A 20,432-nucleotide genomic window follows, 5' to 3' on the forward strand; every position below is an offset into this window, starting at 1 on the left:
TCTTTCATTTACTTACTTTGATTCTACTCGGTAGAATTTCTCTCCACCACTCTTTTCCATCTTGGCCCGATGAGATTAATTTGCCTGCCCCGCCACTGATTGTTGGACTGAGTTTTGATTCATTCCCACTTCTATTTCTCTTTCATCCTACTTAGCTTCTACTTATATTTCCTTTTTTTTAATGACATCACTTCTCATATCTCATATTTCTCTCTTATTTCTTCATTTTTTTATAAAGTGGAATTGAAATTGAGGTGTCATAGTTCAAGTCGTAGGAGTTGGCCAACATATGGGATAAGTAGGGGGAGATCATGAATCGATTTCTGACGGGTGTAATTTATTTTTCCGATATACCAAAAAAAGTACACAAACTTATCCTCATTTTTCTGATATGATGGTTTGATTTAAAAAAATAAATTTTACTTTCGACCAAAACCTATTACAAAAGGTCATTTTGATAGTAATGAGTTAAATTATGAATAATAATCAGTAACACTTCTTTTTCACTTATACCGGAATGAAATAAGAAGTTAAATTTAAAAAATGAGTGATATATGAAAAAAGAGAAAAATAAATAAGTGAAAATAAGATTGAAGACAAAGAAGAATGTAGTGTGTGAATAATTATTCACACTTTAGTTTCTCTTATATCTCAAATTTATTTATTTACGTTTTGATTTTGTTAGAGATTTTTAAGTGCCAACAAATCTTTTGCTAAATTTTTCTTTGATCATCTATCATGTCATTTTTATTTTCCATCACACTCTTAACGTGGGTGAAATGGGTGGTGTATTTGTGAAGCCCTCAAGCGGCTTTCTTTTTCGTACTTCCTACATTCCTTTTTATAAGAACCAAACAACAATTTCACACCCCTTACAAAATCTAGTTAAAGTGGTTTAGTACATTAAATTTGTTTTCAATGAATATTGAACTTTCAAGATTGCTCTTAAACTAATTGGCTAGTCTTAAGAGTTTATTAATAAATAATATAATTAACTGAAACATCCTTATTTAATGTGTAGTTATGTTAAAGAAAGAATAATTATTGTTAGTCAATTAACTGGTGAGAAATGTGATTGATGAAAAACTAAAAAATATGACGTGATAGTTAACAAATACTCCCTCTGTTCCTGGTCTTTTGTTGTTTTAAGTTTTGACCTAAATTTCAAAACTTTTGTTGTTTTACACACCTAATGCATTTTTTCTCAATTTATTCCATGTATACCCTCATTTAATACAACATCTCTCACATACCACCTATTATCTTCACCAATCAAAATCATAACAAGTTTCATAACCAATAACTATTAGTCTCTTTAATTTCTTCACTTTTTTTCAACATTAAATAGGGGTGTTTATGTCAACAAATATATCAATGATTGCACTCTTAAACAATGTGCATAACCTTAAATAACAAAAGATCAAGAACGAAGTGAGTATAATATTAAATGAGAGCATGAATAGAAGAAAATGAGATAGAATACTTAATTCTTTGAACTTGTAAAATAACAATAATTTTAAAAAAAGACACAACTAAAATAACAATAGTTTTTAGAAGGAATGAAATAATTACGTATTAATTAATCTAGTCAAAGTATACTTCCATTCTGACTAACCACAATTGGATAATTTGACAAGGATTTGGTTATTGCATTCGACTAAATTTGAGTAAAAAGAATTCAAGTTAGATATAGCCTGTAAAAATTAATTTTGAAGGTGCTCTTATGCTCCCAGCACAATCACAAGTATGAATATAATTGATAAGTCGAATTGATTTATTTAAAAAAAATTAACGGTACAAACCCCACTTAGGATCCATCCCTGTATTTGACATGGATCGATCTCCCGTTTGTTCTTCATGAATATTAGTATCACCTATTGCTTTTTCTTTCTCAGTTTATACACCGATTTATTAGGTGAATAATCTAATCGATGATTGTTATGGAATTGATGCAAGTTTTATTCCCTTACCATGGCTCGGCTTGTGAAAGAACGCAGACTAAGTTTGAGCCACGAAAAGAGAATGCAGGCTAGGATTTTTTTTTAAAGCAAACAACATAATTTTAATAAGCTAAAGCTTAGCTTGCTTATTTCCACCCCTAATGGTAAGTTAGGAGATGAACTTATTTCGTTATATCTACAAAGCCATGTTTGATATCCACCTACTGTAAATGGTAAAGCATTCTTCAGGCTTGTATTCGGGAGCAGTGTGACCTCCACCCTGAAATCAGTAATAGAACAAAGAAACTATAAATGATTGCCATATACTTCATTCTCAACACATGATTGTGACAATTTCAAAAGAAATAATGTATCCTTTCAACCTAGAGATCTTGAACCTTAATAAAAAAAAAGTAGTAATTGTGAAAATTTTAAGCAACTTGAGTCTATAAAAGATAGGTCGACTCAATCAGTATTCAAATTAATTACCTTCACGGTTGCAAATGTCATCCGATTGGAATATGTCCTTGTGTATCTACTTGCAGAAAAGTAAGTGCAAAGATTAATAACACTTGAGGATAATTAATCCAACATGGTTATGAAATAACTAGAATTAGGGGAATACCCTCCAACTTGGTCATTTATACGCCATTGCCTCCAATCATCCACAATGGAGTAGTTTAAAGATCTTACCCATGCTTGAGTCGCCAAGAACGGAACGGTCAAGTCGTGATCGCCACTATCGGTCATACATACAATTTCATTGTCATGAGAAATTGAAACTAATTCATATCTTAAGCAATATTTGAGCATATATAGAGAAAGAATGTTAACCTGTATATTAGTGAACGATAGCCTTTTTTGCTCAAATTGACATGATACTCAAAGCTGCTAGAGATGTCTATCTTGTTAGGTACATTGTAGTTACAACGATGCCATTTCCCAATGCTTCCCTGCAGCACATGAAGCCAATCTTTATGTTATAGTTGTATTGCTAACAATGTGAGGTATAGTTACATTCACATGTATCAAGTATACCTTATGTATGTGTAGAGCTTTGCGAACATTGTCATCATTAGCCCAATAAGCGCAAAGGAAGTATGCATAACTCTAGTGGTGGAAAGGAAATAAACATAAAGTCACACACATGCATCTAAATGATACAGTGGAAAGTTAATTTATAAATAGTACACATGACTTAGCAAATTAAGATTCTCATTGTATAAATATAGAGAAAATAAGCATAGAGTAAATATCTGATTATTGCTTTAAGATTACCCGACAATTTAAGGGTGGTAATTTGAGATGAGTATTGAGGAACTTTGATTGATCTTTCTTAATTAGAGATCTCCTCCAGGAAATTTCATTATCAAGCCACTCACATTTCAGGTCCAAAATATGTGCTGTATTAAGTCCAGATATAGCCTATGGAAATGGAAGAATGGTTGATTTTGTGATTGCCCCTTTAACAAGAAATGGAAAATTGATAAGAAAGACATAATGGGAAATAAAAATATGGATACATACCTCACTGTATGAATTGAGATCTCTTGAACACAGTACATTTTTTGTATCTACATTTATATACTCTCCCCCACAATTTTTTTGCAGTGACTGTTCATTGAAATAACATATATCTGTTAGCATTTGACTTTTAAGAATAGCTACTGAGGAATTATAATGAAATTACCTCATATAGTTCATCAGAAATAAGTCCCATTCCATGAGCAAAGGGGATTGCATAGTTTTTTTCTGTCCTAGTTGTCACAGGATTCCCCAAGAGGTAACCCTGAAGAAAATATCACACGTCTTAACCATTCTGGAAGTTGTTCTATAATGCCACGGCCATTCAATCTGAGGGAGCCTGGGAGGAGTTTTTTCTCATCAATTGTCCAGAGCTTCCCATAGAATCAAAATTCTCTCATACAGTTCAACTTATTTAAGGCAGTTGTACAAACTTACTTATTTCCTTATGCGAACCCTCTTATTGCTTCTGGAATTTCCATTAAAAATGGACAACCACTTATTTTGTATGAAAGTAAATCTTTGGCAATTTATATATATGCTCCCTGGTATATTATTAGACATATATTAAACTAGAACAGTGCTAGTTAAAAAAATCAGAACATAAGAGATATACTCTTACTAACCTGGAGATTTATCCATGGTTGGAGCCCTTCTTTATTTCCTGAAAACAAAGTGATTTGGTAAATGATTAGACTCTCAACATACTTATAGAAGACTTACAGAAAGTATAAGTTGAAAATTCTTATACAGTTCATTCTAAAACTACATTCAACTGTGATGATAAGCTTTTGTGAGTAGTGAGTGCTCTGGATGTTAGAATTGACTTTGAGAAAAGAAGTTGCTCCAAATATCTTGTAACATAACTATACCACTGAGAATACTATGGTGTACATATCAATCTCAGTTAGCATAAACAATAGAAAGGGCGATTCTTACAGTCTTGTCCTGATTGTATCTCACTTTGTATTGAAGCAAACTTACATTTCCCCAATCCATCCCTATTGGTACTTTTGCTGGAACTTAGGTTTACATGGGCTCACAACTCACTAGTGGCCAACTTAAACAGTCTCTACATATGTTTATGGTTCCAATTTTTCCATCCATAGGGAGCTATATACGAGTTTTGTACCTTGTGAAATTTCTTGAACTATTGCTGGAATAGGAATGCCAGAGTAGGAATCGCCACCAATGTAAGCTTCATTTGACAGAAATTTTGGATGATCAACCAACCACTGTATAGATTTTAACATCATAAATATTTTATTTTTGGATTTATATAACAACAAACAAAATTGAAAGCAGAAAAAAAGTTATCATAGTGATTTAAAAGCAATATAATTTGGGTCAATACCTTCCTAAGAAATTGATGGACTTGATGAGCTAATGACGAGTCACTTCGTTGAGCAACAGATTCTGTTCTTGCATAGGTGAAGCCCGTGAAAACAGGCAAATCTACAAATATAATGTTACTTACCTACCAAGAAAAGTGATGCAAAATATTGTGAATAGCCATAACAGTAAATAAATAAAAAACGTAAAATGATCGGATGACCTAAATATAATAAATGCTAAAATATTATCTCTGCCAATAGAAATGTGGATTTATACCCTTACCTTTGTCCATGAGTGTGGCCTTAAGACCAAGTTAGGAAGACTTCCATTGTATTCCTCATATCTAAATGCAAGTGGACCTGCAAAAGTACCCATAGAGAATAAACATTCAGTTTCAGCTCTGTTGCCTATCTTATTACTATGTATATAAAGTATGCTCAAGTTGTCATGAACCATAGATAGCACTTTCAAAAACTATATATAATGGTTTAAGGTTTAAAGTTCCTTTCCTTTGTACACGATCCAAGTCATGTTATTTGACATTTATTAGAATTTGGGAGACTTATACTCAACCACAAAAGTTAGCTTAAGAGTTGAGGTTTGCACTACCCTTATAAAAACTATCCATGCTCTATCTCTAGCCAATGTGAGACTTTTAAGAGAACTAAACAAACTGAAACGTGGAATATAGACTCTGATACCATATTAGAATTTGAGAGGCCTATACTCAACCACAAAAGCTAGCTCAAGAGTTAAGGTTTTTACTACTCTCATAAAGACTTTCTACGCTCTATCTCTATGCAATGTGAGGCTTCTAACAACATCTTCACCCTACAACCAATCATATTATTTATGAAAAAGAAATCACATAATTGAAATGTCTTCTTAGCTTTGATGACAAAGAATGACATGCCTAATTTTAATTTCACGTGTCTTGGTCGTTCAGATACTATTTGCTCAGAAAAGTTGATGAATAAAGATGATACAAATATTTGTTGATACGAATTTTAAAATCATGTGTAAAGAGTATCACGATGATACCAGGGGAAGTGGGAGAAGACATGGAAAGTTATAACTAAAAGGTTAGTGTTTTTTATGAATCAGAAGTTCAGGTATTAGATTTGTGAATCTATGAATTGGATTCCACTAAAATGTTCCTTAGACCCTTGAGTTTCCGATATAGGATCCTCAAACTTCTAAATTTACAATACTTATTTAAGACTTCACAAAATGAGTGAATGATCAATTTCATTATGAATGAAAGAGTAAATGTCATCAAGTTAGTCCCTATAAGAAATGTGTCAAATATGAGTTAATTAGTGAGTCTCTACAAATATTTTATCTGACTATAAAAACTAATTTGACCGACATTTAACACAATTAGAGACTACAAAAATAATTTCTTCTTAGGATTAACTTGTCCATCGGTTACCATTTAAAAGGCGAAATTGAACATTCACTCTTAAAAAAGTTTAAAGAAAAGGAAACCAAAGCTGGTACCAATTTCAAAGACAAGGCCAGACAAGGCAGAGCAACCGGGGCCACCAGTTAGCCAAAGCATGAGAGGATCCTCCTTAGGATTATTCTCTGACTCAATGAAGTAGTAAAAGGCTTGAACATCCTCTCCTTCACCCACTCCCACATACCTGATCATCAAATTTGATTTATGTGCATGAAACTCAAGTTAATGCATGATTTCAATCCCATAGGTTAAACAAGCAAAAGTTTAAGTAACTTACCCAGTTTCAAGAACAAATGGAAGAGGTCCCTCAAATCCAGGAAGGAACTGCACTATGTTTCCACAACTTACAAGTTGAAAGGGAATCTGTGATAAAAGAAGAAGGGGAAGTAGTAGAACCCCAAGATAGCTGAGATTTGAGTTACTGTAAGTTGAACTAAACCTGTACATTTTTCAGTATACTCTGTTTTCCCTCTGACTCTGAGGCCTGAGCATTTCCATGGTTTTTTAATATAACCTTCGTAGTTATTGGTATCATCGGAAAGGTGTCTGTTTCAACAAAGACTTTAATAATTGTTAATTAATAAATTAAATCGAAAAATCTTACTAGGTGACAATTCTGTGTTTCATAGAGTGATAGGCCGATGTAATGTCATGAATAGACTTTGATGATTAATAACAAAGTTTGAAACGCAACCTATGATTGGTTGGATTTGAATAAACACAAACGCTATGTTGCAGCTAGTTTAGACCCAAATAAAGTTTTTTCTCTTTTAGAGTTTTAGTTTAATCTTATATGATGGTGGTGACTAGAGCTGGGCGAATTGGCCCGCGCCCGCGGGCCGGCCCGCTTAACCCGCAGTCCGCGCGGGCTGTGGCCCGCTGATTGGTTGCCCGTTTAAATGCGGGCCTACGCGGTCTGGCCCGCTCAACCCGCGAGTTCAGGCGGGTTGAACTGCGGTTTTGCGGGCTGGACCGCATTATAAAAAAAAACCTTGAAATGAAGAACTGGCCCAACAGAAAAAAAAAGGCTTAAGACACCAAAAAAAAATTGTCCAACCCATTCCTCTCTCTAAAATCTGATCTGATTTCATTACAAACCCTAAATTACTTTTGGCTCCTCTCCTCTCTCTCTCAAAACAGCAGCCACCCCATTCCTCTCTCTCTAAAATCTGATCTGATTTCATTGCCCAGCACCCAGCACAGCAGCCACCCGCGGCCACCACACACGCTCCCTCTCTTCCTCACGCCGCCGCGCCACCGCCCATCAACCACGCCGCCGCGCGCCGCCGACGTAGGGAAGCTCTTCATACCCGAAGGCCTCGACGAGGTCGTTGAAGTGGGATGCGGTGTGGAGTGGGAAGTTTCTGAGAAGGACGACGCCGGATTGGTGGAGGAGTGATTCGAGGTAGGGTTTGTGGGTTTTGATAGACTGTGTTGCGGAGAGAGGAACCGCAGTTGCGGTTGCCGGAGAAGGTGATACTGCGGCGAGGAATGGAGCTCCGGTGAAAATTTTCTGCTGTGGAATTTGGATTTCTATGATTATTACTAATTATGAATTATTATGTATCAGCAAAGTTTGACAACTTTGGAAAAAAATCCATTCATTTTTTAATTTAGTCATTCATAAGGTTTTTTATGAAAAAAAATATTTTTAATTTAGTTTTAAAGTGCATTTTTATTATTTTTTAATTTGGCTGGTGGCCCGCGGGCCAGCCCGCTTATCCGCGGGGCGGGGGCGGACCAGCGTATCAGAGGCCCGTTTAAATGCGGGCCTACGCGGTGCGGGCCTACGCGGGACGGGCCTATGCGGGGCGGTTTAACCGCATACCCAGCTCTAGCGGTGACACATCCTATTGAGTATGGGAATTTGAAAAGGCTACATGTGATGTGATCCTAGTCGAAGTGTAACTGCATGCATTTAACAACCGACAAGTGTGTGATTAATGTTCATTTCAGTGTCAATTTGTACTTTGAAATAGAGTTATACACCTTCATTCTTTTTTTACATTTATTTTTTATTTATTTTTCTCTTTTTTATCAATCAAATCACCTATTACATTTTTATTTTTTCTCTTATTTCTTCTTATCTCTTTCTTCCTTGGTTCAGGATGATTATTCCTTTAAAATAGAGTGGTGAGAAATGATGAGAACAAGGACTATTGTACACGAGAGCTTACATATTTTATGTTGCTATGAAAATGACAACTTGTTTTTTTCCCAAAACTTTTTACGGGTCCGTGCCGCATCATATATTTGTTTGGCTTAAATGCATTTGTTGCCCCTGATGTATCGTCAATGTGCAAAAGATAACCCGACTCTTTTTTTGTCGACGTTTGTACCCTCAATGTTTTGAGAAAGTATAGGGAATGCCCCTCCGTCAGATCGACGTTAAAAAACTAACGGAGGGGCTGACGTGAATTTTCTTTTTTTATTTTTCTTTTATTTCCTCAGATGCCACGTCATTAAATGAAAATAAAAACCTTGAAAATTGGTTGGAGAGGTTCGAACCTAGGACCTTGTAATGGCAAAACACACACATTACCAATTGAGCTACATGGACAATTGATATATTTGACAACATAATTTTATTTATTTCATATATCTTCTTCATCTTCTTTCTTCTTCCCTTACCAATCAAGCTGTGCGAAACTGCTCCTGCATGCTCTGGCTTGTTCCTCTCATAAGCATCACCAATTGTTTGATCTTTATCTAAATAATACTTTGTTGTTTTGTTCTCATCGCTTTAAAACTTGTTTATAAATAACACTCAAGTAAAATTAACCCCTTCATCTCATCTCATATTTTGAAAATTCAGCATCTGCATTGAACTCAGGGGAAAGAATCAAAATCAAAGCTTCAGATCGAATGAACCAGAGCTTCATCCACACAAATCCAAGCCCAGAAATTTCATTCTACTTAAACCAGAGCTTCAGATCGAATGAAAAGGAGGGATTTTTTTATGGGTTTTGCATCAATAGGGGATTTAGAGAAGCAGGACGTGATTGAAACTTGAACACCTTCCCCAATCAGCCAGGGTCCCAACAACACCTGAAATTCAAAAAAAAAAGAAGGAGATCGGAAGACCGAGAATGAGATGGGGAAGAAAAATGTAGAGAACGGAGGTGGTCGGAGTCGCGGGGGAGACGAATCTGGGTTGTTGTTGGCGGCGACGGTGTCGCTGGGTGGTGATTCGTTGGGCTGCGACAGTGGGTTGTTGTTGTTGAGAAGAAGGGGTTCCAGAGCTTTAGAGCCTCTGTTGTTGATGGTCTCTGTGGGAAAAAATTAACTCAGGTCGAAGAAGAGGAAGAACGAAGGAGAAGAGGAAGAACAAAAGGATGGGAGGAGAAGAAGAAGAACTAAGACAAAGAGGAAGAAGATTCTGGGTTGGGCCGTTGGGGTTAGGGATTGGTAAGGGAAGAAGATGAATGATGAGGAAGAAGATGAAGAAGATATATGAAATAAATAAAATGCTGTTGTCAAATATATCAATTGTCCATGTAGCTCAATTGGTAATGTGTGTGTTTTGCCACTACAAGGTCCTGGGTTCGAACCTCTCCAACAAATTTTCAAGGTTTTTATTTTCATTTAATGACGTGGCATCTGAGGAAATAAAAGAAAAATAAAAAAAGAAAATCCACGTCAGCCCCTCCGTTAGTTTTTTAACGTCGATCTGACGGAGGGGCATTCCCTATACTTTCTCAAAACATTGAGGGTACAAACGTCGACAAAAAAGAGTCGGGTTATCTTTTGCACATTGACGATACATCAGGGGCAACAAATGCATTTAAGCCTATTTGTTTCATTACAATTGCTAATTGCTCTTATCTTCTTGCACCTTCCTTCTATGATCATTAGTCTCTTATTCGTGTTTCATTTATTATCTCAACTAATGGAATTGTAATTTAAAAATACATGAATATAATATAGCACTTATAACTTTACATGAGTTATTTTTAATTAACGTGACATAATTTCATTGATGTAATAGAAAATGATATATCATTTAGGAACGAAAGATTTTAATCGTATGTTATAACATTTTTTGTCACTCTTCACATTGTCAACTTTAAGAAATACATGAATATAACACTTATAACTTTTACATGGGTTATGATATATCATTTAGAGACGAAAGATTTTAATCGCATGTCATAACCCTTTTATATATGTCACCCTTCTGAGAGAACTCGTTGAGAAGGGGCATGAGCCAAGTATAAAGAAATTAATATCACCATTCTCTTCCAAAACTTTTCCCCTTTCAAACACACAGAAGTACTTAACTTCCTTCAGGCAATTAATTGCTATTTTTTAAAACAATAAATGTTTAGAATTGGATAAAAAACACCTTATTCACCCCCTTACATTTCATCTTGTGTAGGGGACAGGCACATGCATATACTGATCGATATGTTATATTTGAAATATGGATCTCCATCTTCTTCTTAAATTTTATAAAGTCATGTTTGATATCCACCTGCTGTACATGGCAAAGCATTCTTCTGGCTTGTTTAAAGTCATGTTTGATATCCACCGACTAATTTAAATGTTTCACCTCTATAATTACTAGAAATAAAAGTATAGTTAATCCTATAAATAATATATTATGCTTATAATGAGAAAAATGATACTTCATACTTCCATCATTCATGTTGTTCGTGAAAGCAATAAGGTCGTCGGTGCCTTGCTAGACAAGCTACTCAAGATGCAAGCTCGTTGCGTTTTTGGAAGTGGGCCCACCTTCCAACTTGATTCAGTTGTTGTGACAAGATGTTCTTGTATAGTTTTATTCTTCTTTTAGCTTTTAAAAATAAAACTTTCAAAAAGAATGAACCTTAAAGTATCTTCTTTGCAAAAAAAAGTGCAGGGGACAACTCTGGCGGCTGTCTGCGGCGCGACGTGGATTTTAAGGCGACACGACACGAATTTCGAGTCAGCGGTGGAAGAGAAGGGTAGAACGGTTGCAATAGAAGGTTTGAAACCTAAACCTGATACCATGTAAGATATGATAACTCTCACACAAATTGTGTGTGAGGTAGACAATGTTCTTTATAATAGAAAAAGTACAAAATATGCTAAAGAACATTCTAAGGAATATTACAGAATATGCTCATTAATAATAAATGAATATTCCGGAGAGGATATTATGCATATTTATCTCTAACGGAGTATTAGTGAAAAACTTCAATAGTTAAAATAAATTATTTAACTTTGTGTAGCATAGCTCGTAAATATGAACTCTTTAATTAAGCATTTAGTCTATAGTTCCATCCATTGGCGGTAAGTATGTTGGTTGTGGGAATACATTAGAAAAAAACAAATTATTTAATAAATAATTGTATATTCGAAAAATTGATTGAGAGACAAAAACAATAGAAAAAAAAGAAAGAGTTTTCTCTGAAACGAAGAGAACCCAAACCAGAAATATGGATCTCCATCTTGTTCTTAGAAAAATTAAGGCTTAAACCTCATATTAGTCCCTGTCTTTGTGTCGCCGTCTGAACTAGGTCCCTGATCGGAAAAATTTGTGGAATCAATCCCTATCTTTCAAAAACGTATGGAGCCAGTCCTCGCCGGAGCCCAGAGCTCCGGCGAGTAATGACATGGCTTGCTGATTGTGCTAATGAGGCTTACGTGGATTTAAAATATAAAAATAAAATTACATATCAGAAAATTAAAAATGCAAATTACCCCAACTTAATTAATTAAAGGCTTAATTAAATCAAACTTATTAATTAAAAAATAAAAATCACAAAAAAACTTTTCAGAAAAACAAACTCTCTACCCTCTTCATCATCATCTTCTACAATCTTCATCAATTCTTTTCAAAAAAGAGACTTTCTCCATCTTCTCATCTTCCTCCCTCTCCCACCATACAAACCCACCCCCACCCTCAACCGAACCCCCAACCCTCACCCTCCACCAAACCCCCAACCCTCACCCTAACCGAAACCCAAACCTCCCACTCCCCACCCTTAACCTCAACCCCACCACCAATCGAAACCCCAACCCTAATCCAACACCAGAAAGGGGAGAAGAAAGAAAGAAACAACCCAAGGAAAAGAAGCTTGAGTTCGGTTCTGAAAATCTGGGTTCGGATCCGAAATTTTGGGTTTGAGTCAAAGTTTATGAGAGAAGGAGAAGGAGAAGAGGGTGAGAGAGGAACATAGAACGAGATTCACAATAGTTTATTCGTTATGGATCTGAGTTTTGATCTGAGAAGAAGGAGAAGAGAGTTTGGATCTGAGTTTCATCTTCCATGGTTTCTTCGACCTCGCACCAACACCAGAGACCTCCGAAGCCATTCATTTTCCTCTCTCAGATTGAAGCAGATGAAGCAGAAATTTGGGTTTGGGGTTTCTGGATTCTGGGTTAGGGTTTTGGATTTGGGGTTTCTAGGTTGAAATTAAAGGGGAGATTATATGGAAAGGGATTTGGGGTTTCTTGGTTGAAATCCCTCTTCAATTGGTGTTGATGGTCGTCCTTGCTTGTCAGGTACTGTGCTTGCTGTAGTTTCCTGTTCGGTTGGGTTCTGAAAGCATTAATTGCTGTGTATCTTGCTCGGCCAAATTTCCTGGGATTCCTATGGGGTAAATGAATTAATCTTTGAGAGGTTCATTATTTGCTGTGTATCTTGCTGGGCCAAAATTCCTTGTTTGCGTGAAGTAAATGGTCTAGAGATGTTGCATTTTGTATGGATACTAACAAGAATTTCTGGAATTTTTTCCTTCTTGGAGGAAGAAGATGATAGGTATTCTGGAATTCTGGAGTTGTATGATGAAGATGTACCATAATTAAGGTTTTGTAATAGGTTTTTTGTTTTGTTTCTTAAATTAAGGATTAAGTTGTTGTAATTAATACTTATTTTTAAATTATATTTGGATTTTTTATATATTTTTAATTAATAATTAAATTTTTTTATTTTTTAAAAAATCCACGTAAGCCACATTAACACAGTCAGCATGCTACCTCATCACTCGCCGGAGCCCAGAGCTCCGGCGAGGACTGGCTCCATACGTTTTTGAAAGATAGGGATTGATTCCACAAATTTTTCCGATCAGGGATCTAGTTCAGACGGCGACACAAAGACAGGGACTAATATGAGGTTTAAGCCAAAAATTAACACATTAAGTAAGGAAATGCAGCTATTTATTAGGTGAATAGTTTTTTTTGATAGACAATCAATTTATTAGGTGAATAGTATACACAGTGATGGTTATGGAAATGGATACAAATTTTACTCCGTGGCAAGTTTGGTGATGAACTTCTTTGGTTGTGTCCTACAAAGTCATGTTTGATATCCACCTACTGTACATGACAAAGCATTCTTCTGGCTTGTATTCAGGAACCGTGTGGCCTCCACCCTGAAATCACATAAATAATTTCATTCTCAGTGCATGCACTTTTAAAAGATATAATTTCTCCATTCAATGGAGAGTTCTTGAGCCTCAAGTCCTCAACTAATTACAACTGAAATTTTGTAGCAAGTTTAGTCTATATCAAAGATATATAGGTGGACTCAACTATTGAAATGAATTACCTTCACGGTTGCAAATGTCATCCGATTAGAGTAAGTTCTTGTGAATCTACTTGCACAAAATTAAAACATACAGTAAGTACATAATTTAATAAGATTTTCAAATTAATTGAACACATAACCACATATAACTAACAATTAGTAAAAATTAAAGAATACCCTGCTACTTGACCATTTGCATGCCATGGCCTCCAATCATTCACAATAGAGTAGTTTAAATATCGTATCCACGCTTGAGTCGCCAAAAATGGAACAACCATGTCATGGTCGCCACTGTGAGCAACACATACAGTCTATTTGTTATATGTGAAATTCAAACTAATTCATATCTATATAGAGAAAGAATGTTGACCTATATATCAGGGAACGATAGCCTTTTTTGCTCAGATTTACATGATACTCAAAACTACTATTGATTTCCTTCTTGTAAGGTACATTGAAGCTACAACGATGCCATTTCCCAATACTTCCCTGCAGTACATGCAGCCAAGCTTAATGTTACATTTGTATTGCTAATAATTGGACAAAATAACACTCACATGGATCAATTATACCTTACGTATGTGTAGTGCTTTGCGAACATTATCATCATTGGCCCAATAATCACCAAGGAAGTATACATAATTCTAGTGGTGGAAAGGAGATAAACATAAAGTTAACACAACAACACTGAAGACTAGAGGAGATAGTTAATTTAAAAATGGAATATGATGAAACAGGTTAAGATTCTGATTGCATGAATGTATTGATAATAAGCATTGAGTAAACATCTCTGGTTTCAATAACGTGTGAATATTACCCGACAATATAAGGGTGAAAATTTGAGACTAGTATTGATGAACTTTGTTGGATATTTATTAATTAGATATTTCCTCCAAGAAACTACATCATCAATAATCCAATCCCAATCACATGCCGGGTCCAAAATATAGAATTGATCAAGTCCTGATGTAACCTGTGGAAATGGAAGAATGGTTGATCTTGTGATTAACATGAAATAAAAAATCGATTAGAAGGATAGAAGGGGCAGCAATAATATGGATGCATATATACCTCCATGAATGAGTTCACATCTCTGGGGTCTACATTTACATATTCCCGCTTACAGTTTTTTTGTAGTGACTGTTCGATGAAATAAAAAATATATATATTTTAGAATTATACTTTTATTTATATAATAATTTTTTCAAGAATGGAGGAATTATAATAAAATTACCTCATATAATTCATCAGAAATAAGTCCCATTCCATGAGAAAAGGGGATTCGGTAGTTTGTATCCCTTTCAGTTGTATAGGCATTCCAGAGGAGGTAACCCTGGACAAATGAACATGTTATAATCAACTTGGAAGAAATTCTATGTATAATGCTATGACCATATACAATTTGGGCGAGAAGTATCTTTCATAATTTTGCAACATAACATTTCTCATCAATTGTCCAGAATATTTGACATTTTTACCCATATGGTGTAATTTAGCAGATGTATTATCAAATTGGAGCAACTTTTTTTTTATTTACAAGTTTAGTGCATATCGTCAAATCCAATGAGATTGGCGACATCGTTTTCTTTTCTTCTGTGAAATCCCCACTTCCATTGGGGATACTCATTTTTTTTCTTCACTTTCCTACCATTTTTACGACGGAAACTTAAACCGTCACAAAATCCTAATGAATAATAAAAAAGAAATAGCGATGGAATGTGGAGAAAGAAGATATCCGCCGCAAAGTAATTAGTGACAATATGTTTTGCGACGGAAGTTTGTCCGTCACAAAATCCTTGTGAATAGAATACGATTTAGCGATGGAATGTTGAGATTGAAATCGTCACAAAGTAATTAGTGACAGAGAATTGTTTGTGACAGAAAACTTCTTTCTCCACATTCCGTCGCTATTTCATTTTCTTTTATTGACTAGGATTTTGTGGCGGATTAAGTATTTTTTTAAAGCAAAATAATATATAAATATATAAAAAGTGTTGAGAAACAACCCCTCTCAACATGGATAAAATAACTTAGCAACATAAATCGGCAAAAACCTACGCTATAGCAAAAGCCTTGAATAACCCCTAAGAGCACCAAACCTTGTGGCAGATTATGTTTCTGTCACAAAATGTCATAATTGTTTTTTAAAAATTGAGCATCGCCAATGGAAGTGGCGATTTTGGAGAAAAAAAAAGTGATATCGCCAATGTCATTGGTGATTTACGCTAAACTTGTAAATAAAAAAAGTTACTCTACTTTACTTTGTAATAAACCTTCTAAATCACACTATATAGGTAAAAAAAAGTCAATCAAAATTCTCTTATATAATTTCATTTTGCTATGTTAATTTGTACAAATGATCTTATTTCCTCGTTTAAACCCCTCTCATTTGATATATATATTTTGTAAGTGTTTCATACATACATTATAATATTATACCGCTAATTAAAAGAAAATATTCCCAACATAAGAGAGACAGAGAGACTCTTAAGTTACGAACCTGGAGATTTATCCATGGTTGGAGGCCCTTTTCATTTCCTAAAAACAAGAGAATTTATGATTGTATGTTTGTGCATGCTTACAAAAAGTGATTACAAGGTTGCATGAAAATTAATGTTATTTGATTTTAAGTTTTATGCTTGTTTACAAATGTAAATTAATTAGTTATTTTTCTTTAAGAAAATAATTTTAGATCATTGGGACATGAAAATGTGAAAGTACATTTTTCATATAAAATTATCTTAAACAACACTACACAAAATTATACATTAAGCGCTCTGGCTCACATCAGCTCTTGGTACGTTGTTATTATGTTCTTCGCTTCACACACACATATATATATAATTTTCCGGACTGTTTTCTCTCTTTGAATTGGAGAAGGAGACTACCTACCTTGTGAAATTTCTTGAACAATTACTGGAATAGGAATGCCAGAGTAGGAATCACCACCAATATAAACTTCATTTGACAGAAATTCTGGATGATCAATCAACCACTGTAAAGCTTTAAACATTACAACTATTGCATTTGGACTGATATAACAGTTACAAACTAACAAATTAACAAGGAAAAGTGATTATTGTAAAATAAAAGCAATTTAATTTGGGTGAATACCTTCCTAAGAAATTGATGTGTTTGGCGAACTAGTAACCAGTCGCCTCGTTGAGAAGCGGACTTTGTTTTAGCATAAGTGAAACCCGTGGAAACTGGTAAATCTACAAAAATAATGCTACTAACCTACCACGAAAAATCATGATGCTCAATACTAGTAAATAATTAAGTATCAGAATTGGCGAGTAAAAAGATCTAAAATGACTTGATCAAATAAGTATAACAAATTCCAATATATCTATCTCAGCCAACAAAAATGTGGATTTATAACCCCACCACACCTTTGTCCATGAGTGTGGATTGAGGACCAAATTAGGCCGGCTACCATTATATTCTTCTTTTTTAATTGCAAATGGACCTGCAACACCCAAATAGAATTAATAAACATCCTCCCACTTGGGAGTTCAAGTCCTTCTACAATAATCGCAATCACTTTCAATTTTTGGTTAATGTCACAAGTGAAGTGCCACTAAAATCACTTTTTTTAAGTTTTTTGAATTCTCAATATAGAATCCTCACACAGTCACACTTCTAGTATATACCTAATAAATAAAACTATCCAAAAATTAAATAAAAGAAAAAGAAAGTTGGCATTACCAATTTCAAACATAAGAACATTCAAACAAGAGCAACCAGGACCACCGGTTAGCCAAAGCATGAGAGGATCCTCCTTTGGGTTGTTTTCTGACTCAATGAAGTAGTAAAAAGCCTGCACATTCTTTCCTTCACCCACTCCCACATACCTTGATCCTCCATTGATTTGATTAAAAAAAAACAGATTAAGTGTAAGCATAAAACTGACCCGGTTTCAAGCACAAAAGGAAGGGGTCCCTCAAATCCAGGAAGGAATTGCACTATTTTGCCACAAGTTGAAAGCTCAAAACAAGTGTGGAATAATAAAAGAAGGGGAAGTTGAATGAATCCTGAATAACTATAACAACTTGAACCCAACCTTCTCATTTCTAATGCAATGTATGTCCCCTGACTCTGTGGAAGTATGAGATTTGGACTATAATTAACCTGTTTTTGAAGCACTTAGGATTATATATAATAGCAATGGGATAAATGTGTCTTACACAAAATTAATGACAGAGCAAATGTAATGTCCCTGTTCTGTACTAGGGCAAGCTTATGTAAGAGAAAGACAAAAAGTAAACCCTAGCAGAGCACTAAAATAGCAAAACTACCATAAAAGGAATATTCTCATTAATGCTGAAAAAGTTGGTTTCGTACAAGTGGATGACCTCCCCTTTTATAGAGGGGGTGGTCATGATATGGATCTTTCCTATATTTGGGCCTGACAATCAGGGCCCAAATCCCCGTACACATAAGACAAATCCAAAGGAATCTTCCAGCTGGCCTGTGGATCCATCACCTAAGGGAGGGCAATGAAGCTCGTCATGTTGCCTTTCCCGCCTTGGCTATCGTCAATGGTTTATTGTTCATTTTGGGCGGGACATAATCTTCTTTATGTCCCGCCCAGTCCACATGCCCCCAAGACATGAGACTCGAGTAAAGAGTTGAAATGTCTTCATCATGTTACCTAGTAGTTCGCCTCTATTGTTTATTCGTTCATCGCCATTTTACCTTCGTTGTTACATCGCCATTTTCACGCTTCGCCACCTTTGTTGCCGTTTCAAAGATATGTCGCCATTAATCATAACCGTCAACCACGTCTTTTCAACTGACGCACGTATCCTTATTTTCCGGGATTTCGTCATCAAAATGCAATCTTCAGTTGCGCGTCTCGAGGAGTAATGTCTTTTCGCTTCCTAACTTTTCGAATTTCAAATCCCACGATCCCACGATCTTCCCCCACTCATTCTCTCTCTTCCTTTCTCTCTATAAAATCCCCTTTTCACTTTTCATTTTTCACTTTCTTAAAACTTTTGCTCTGAAAACCCTTTTCACCGCAGCTTTCATTCTCTTCTTTGAACTCCGGTGAACCTTTTCTTCCTCCGGCCGTCGTCATTGCGCGGTGCTCCCCTATCGCCGACGTTCTCCTTTCTCAAATTCACGGTTCTCCCTCTGGTTAGTTTTTCTCTTTCTTGAGACTCTTCGTTTACTTCTTTTTTCTCTGACTCTGTTCATCTTCTTTCTTCTTTTAACTCTGTTCATCTTCTTTTTACTTTTAACTCTGTTCATCTTCTTTTTATGAAACTGCCTCGCATGTCTTTACCAAACGCTAGCCTTTCTTCCCTAGAACTTTCTTCACCCTCCACGGAGGAGGAAGTTGTCGCCCCCTCTATAATTGAAATTCATTCCTCGCCTTCTACCCATGATGATTCCGGTCCCGCCGGCTCTGTAGACTCAATTCTCTCCTCTAATGGAGATTTGTCTTCACCTGAATGGCGCTCTGACGTGCATTTAGTTGAAGATAAATGTCTGTTGCATTCTATCTGGAGCAGCGTTGGGAGCATTAGTTCGCTTCGAATTTCTGCTCAAGGGTTCACGAAGATAGATCCCGCCACCTCGAATAATGAAGATCATCTGTTGAATGTCCTCCCATGTGGCGAAGATGACTGTGTTCTGTTGCGTAAAGAACCAGACGATGGATCGCCCGATTTTTTCTTTGTTTATGGCTATTTCTTCTTAGATTTAAACATTAAACTTCCTTTCTCGCCGTTTATATGTCACGTTCTTTCTTTTCTGAATGTGGCGCCTTGCCAACTCCAGCCCAACGCCTGGGGTTTCCTCCGCTGCTTTGAAATTCTTTGTGAACACTTGAGTTTCACTCCAACCTATCCCTTGTTCTTCCTTTTCTATAAATCAGTCACCACTAAACCTACTTCTGTGAAATGGGTTCCACTATTAGCCCGTAAGAACATGAGTCGGTTTACCGCCCTTAAAAGCCATTACAAAGTATGGCAGAAGAAATACTTTAAAGTTGTGGAGTCGCCCGAAATAAAGAACTTGTTCCGAGATTCTGACAATAACCCCCTCTTCCCTTTTTACTGGACAAAGAACCCTCGCCGAAAAATATCTGTTTCATACGACGCCTTGGATGAATCTGAACAAGGCGTCGCCGATTACCTCCGCACACTACCAGTAATTTCCGGTCACGACTTGATTGAGGCGTCGAAGTCCGGCACTTTAAATCAATTTTTTAGTAAGTTTATAATCTTTGTACGTAACTTCTTTTTCTTTTTGTTCATGTATCTCGTCTAATTGATGTTTTCCGTACAGCTACGATGGGAAAAGGCAAGGTTGACGCGAACCCACTCAAGATGAAGGAGTACCTCGCCCAGTCTGCTGCGGCGGCGAAAAAGAGGGCCGCCGAAACTGAGCAGAAGAAGAAAAATGAGGGTACCTCGGGTTCTGACAACGTCAGGGACCCTAAACGTCAAAAAACTTCAGGTGCTGCTGGTGGTAAGCCTCTCCACCAATCAACTCTTGATTCAAAAAGTCGTCCAGCTGAGAAAAAGAAGGGACATGACAATGTCCCGCCCCCTCAACAAGATTCAAGCACGCTGATCAACCGCCCATCAACTCCATTTGGCCAGGCTGGCCCTAGTTCAGCCATTGGTGGCGAAGCTCCTCCCCC

The 20,432-nt window shown here is 36.1% G+C and overlaps 2 protein-coding genes across 2 annotated transcripts; both read right to left on the reverse strand.

Moving 5' to 3' along the window:
- Nucleotides 1-1,747: 1,747 nt before the first annotated feature.
- On the reverse strand, nt 1,748-6,762 carry LOC130726062 (serine carboxypeptidase-like 11). The gene is made up of 14 exons (XM_057577282.1): nt 6,539-6,762; nt 6,300-6,445; nt 5,082-5,158; nt 4,819-4,941; nt 4,597-4,699; nt 4,091-4,128; nt 3,631-3,729; nt 3,468-3,554; nt 3,219-3,365; nt 2,979-3,050; nt 2,775-2,893; nt 2,566-2,679; nt 2,430-2,475; nt 1,748-2,220 (listed from the first exon to the last, which is right to left on the reverse strand). Exons 1-14 carry the CDS (start codon nt 6,706-6,708, stop codon nt 2,137-2,139), a joined length of 1,425 nt encoding a protein of 474 aa, XP_057433265.1. The 5' UTR covers nt 6,709-6,762; the 3' UTR covers nt 1,748-2,136.
- Nucleotides 6,763-13,405: 6,643 nt separating this feature from the next.
- Nucleotides 13,406-19,562, reverse strand: LOC130726695 (serine carboxypeptidase-like 11). The gene is made up of 13 exons (XM_057577991.1): nt 17,486-19,562; nt 17,170-17,246; nt 16,892-17,014; nt 16,670-16,772; nt 16,278-16,315; nt 15,012-15,110; nt 14,849-14,917; nt 14,595-14,750; nt 14,350-14,421; nt 14,148-14,266; nt 13,955-14,068; nt 13,799-13,844; nt 13,406-13,622 (listed from the first exon to the last, which is right to left on the reverse strand). The coding sequence occupies exons 1-13, from the start codon at nt 17,679-17,681 to the stop codon at nt 13,539-13,541; spliced, it is 1,296 nt and encodes a 431-aa protein (XP_057433974.1). The 5' UTR covers nt 17,682-19,562; the 3' UTR covers nt 13,406-13,538.
- Between the last annotated feature and the right edge of the window lie 870 nt (nt 19,563-20,432).

This window comes from Lotus japonicus, chromosome 6, assembly GCF_012489685.1.
Source record: "Lotus japonicus ecotype B-129 chromosome 6, LjGifu_v1.2".
NCBI classification, from domain to species: domain Eukaryota; kingdom Viridiplantae; phylum Streptophyta; class Magnoliopsida; order Fabales; family Fabaceae; genus Lotus; species Lotus japonicus.

Coding starts and splice junctions, on each gene's coding strand:
- LOC130726695 (XM_057577991.1), bottom strand. CDS start 17,681: ATGCTTACACTTAATCTGTTTTTTTTTAATCAAATCAATGGAGGATCA. Junction 17,015..17,169: donor ATCCACACTCATGGACAAAG/GTGTGGTGGGGT, acceptor TTTTCGTGGTAG/GTTAGTAGCATTATTTTTGT. Junction 16,773..16,891: donor CACATCAATTTCTTAGGAAG/GTATTCACCCAA, acceptor AAAGCTTTACAG/TGGTTGATTGATCATCCAGA.
- LOC130726062 (XM_057577282.1), bottom strand. CDS start 6,708: ATGTACAGGTTTAGTTCAACTTACAGTAACTCAAATCTCAGCTATCTT. Junction 4,700..4,818: donor TCCATCAATTTCTTAGGAAG/GTATTGACCCAA, acceptor AAATCTATACAG/TGGTTGGTTGATCATCCAAA. Junction 3,366..3,467: donor ATCTCAATTCATACAGTGAG/GTATGTATCCAT, acceptor CCATTTCCATAG/GCTATATCTGGACTTAATAC.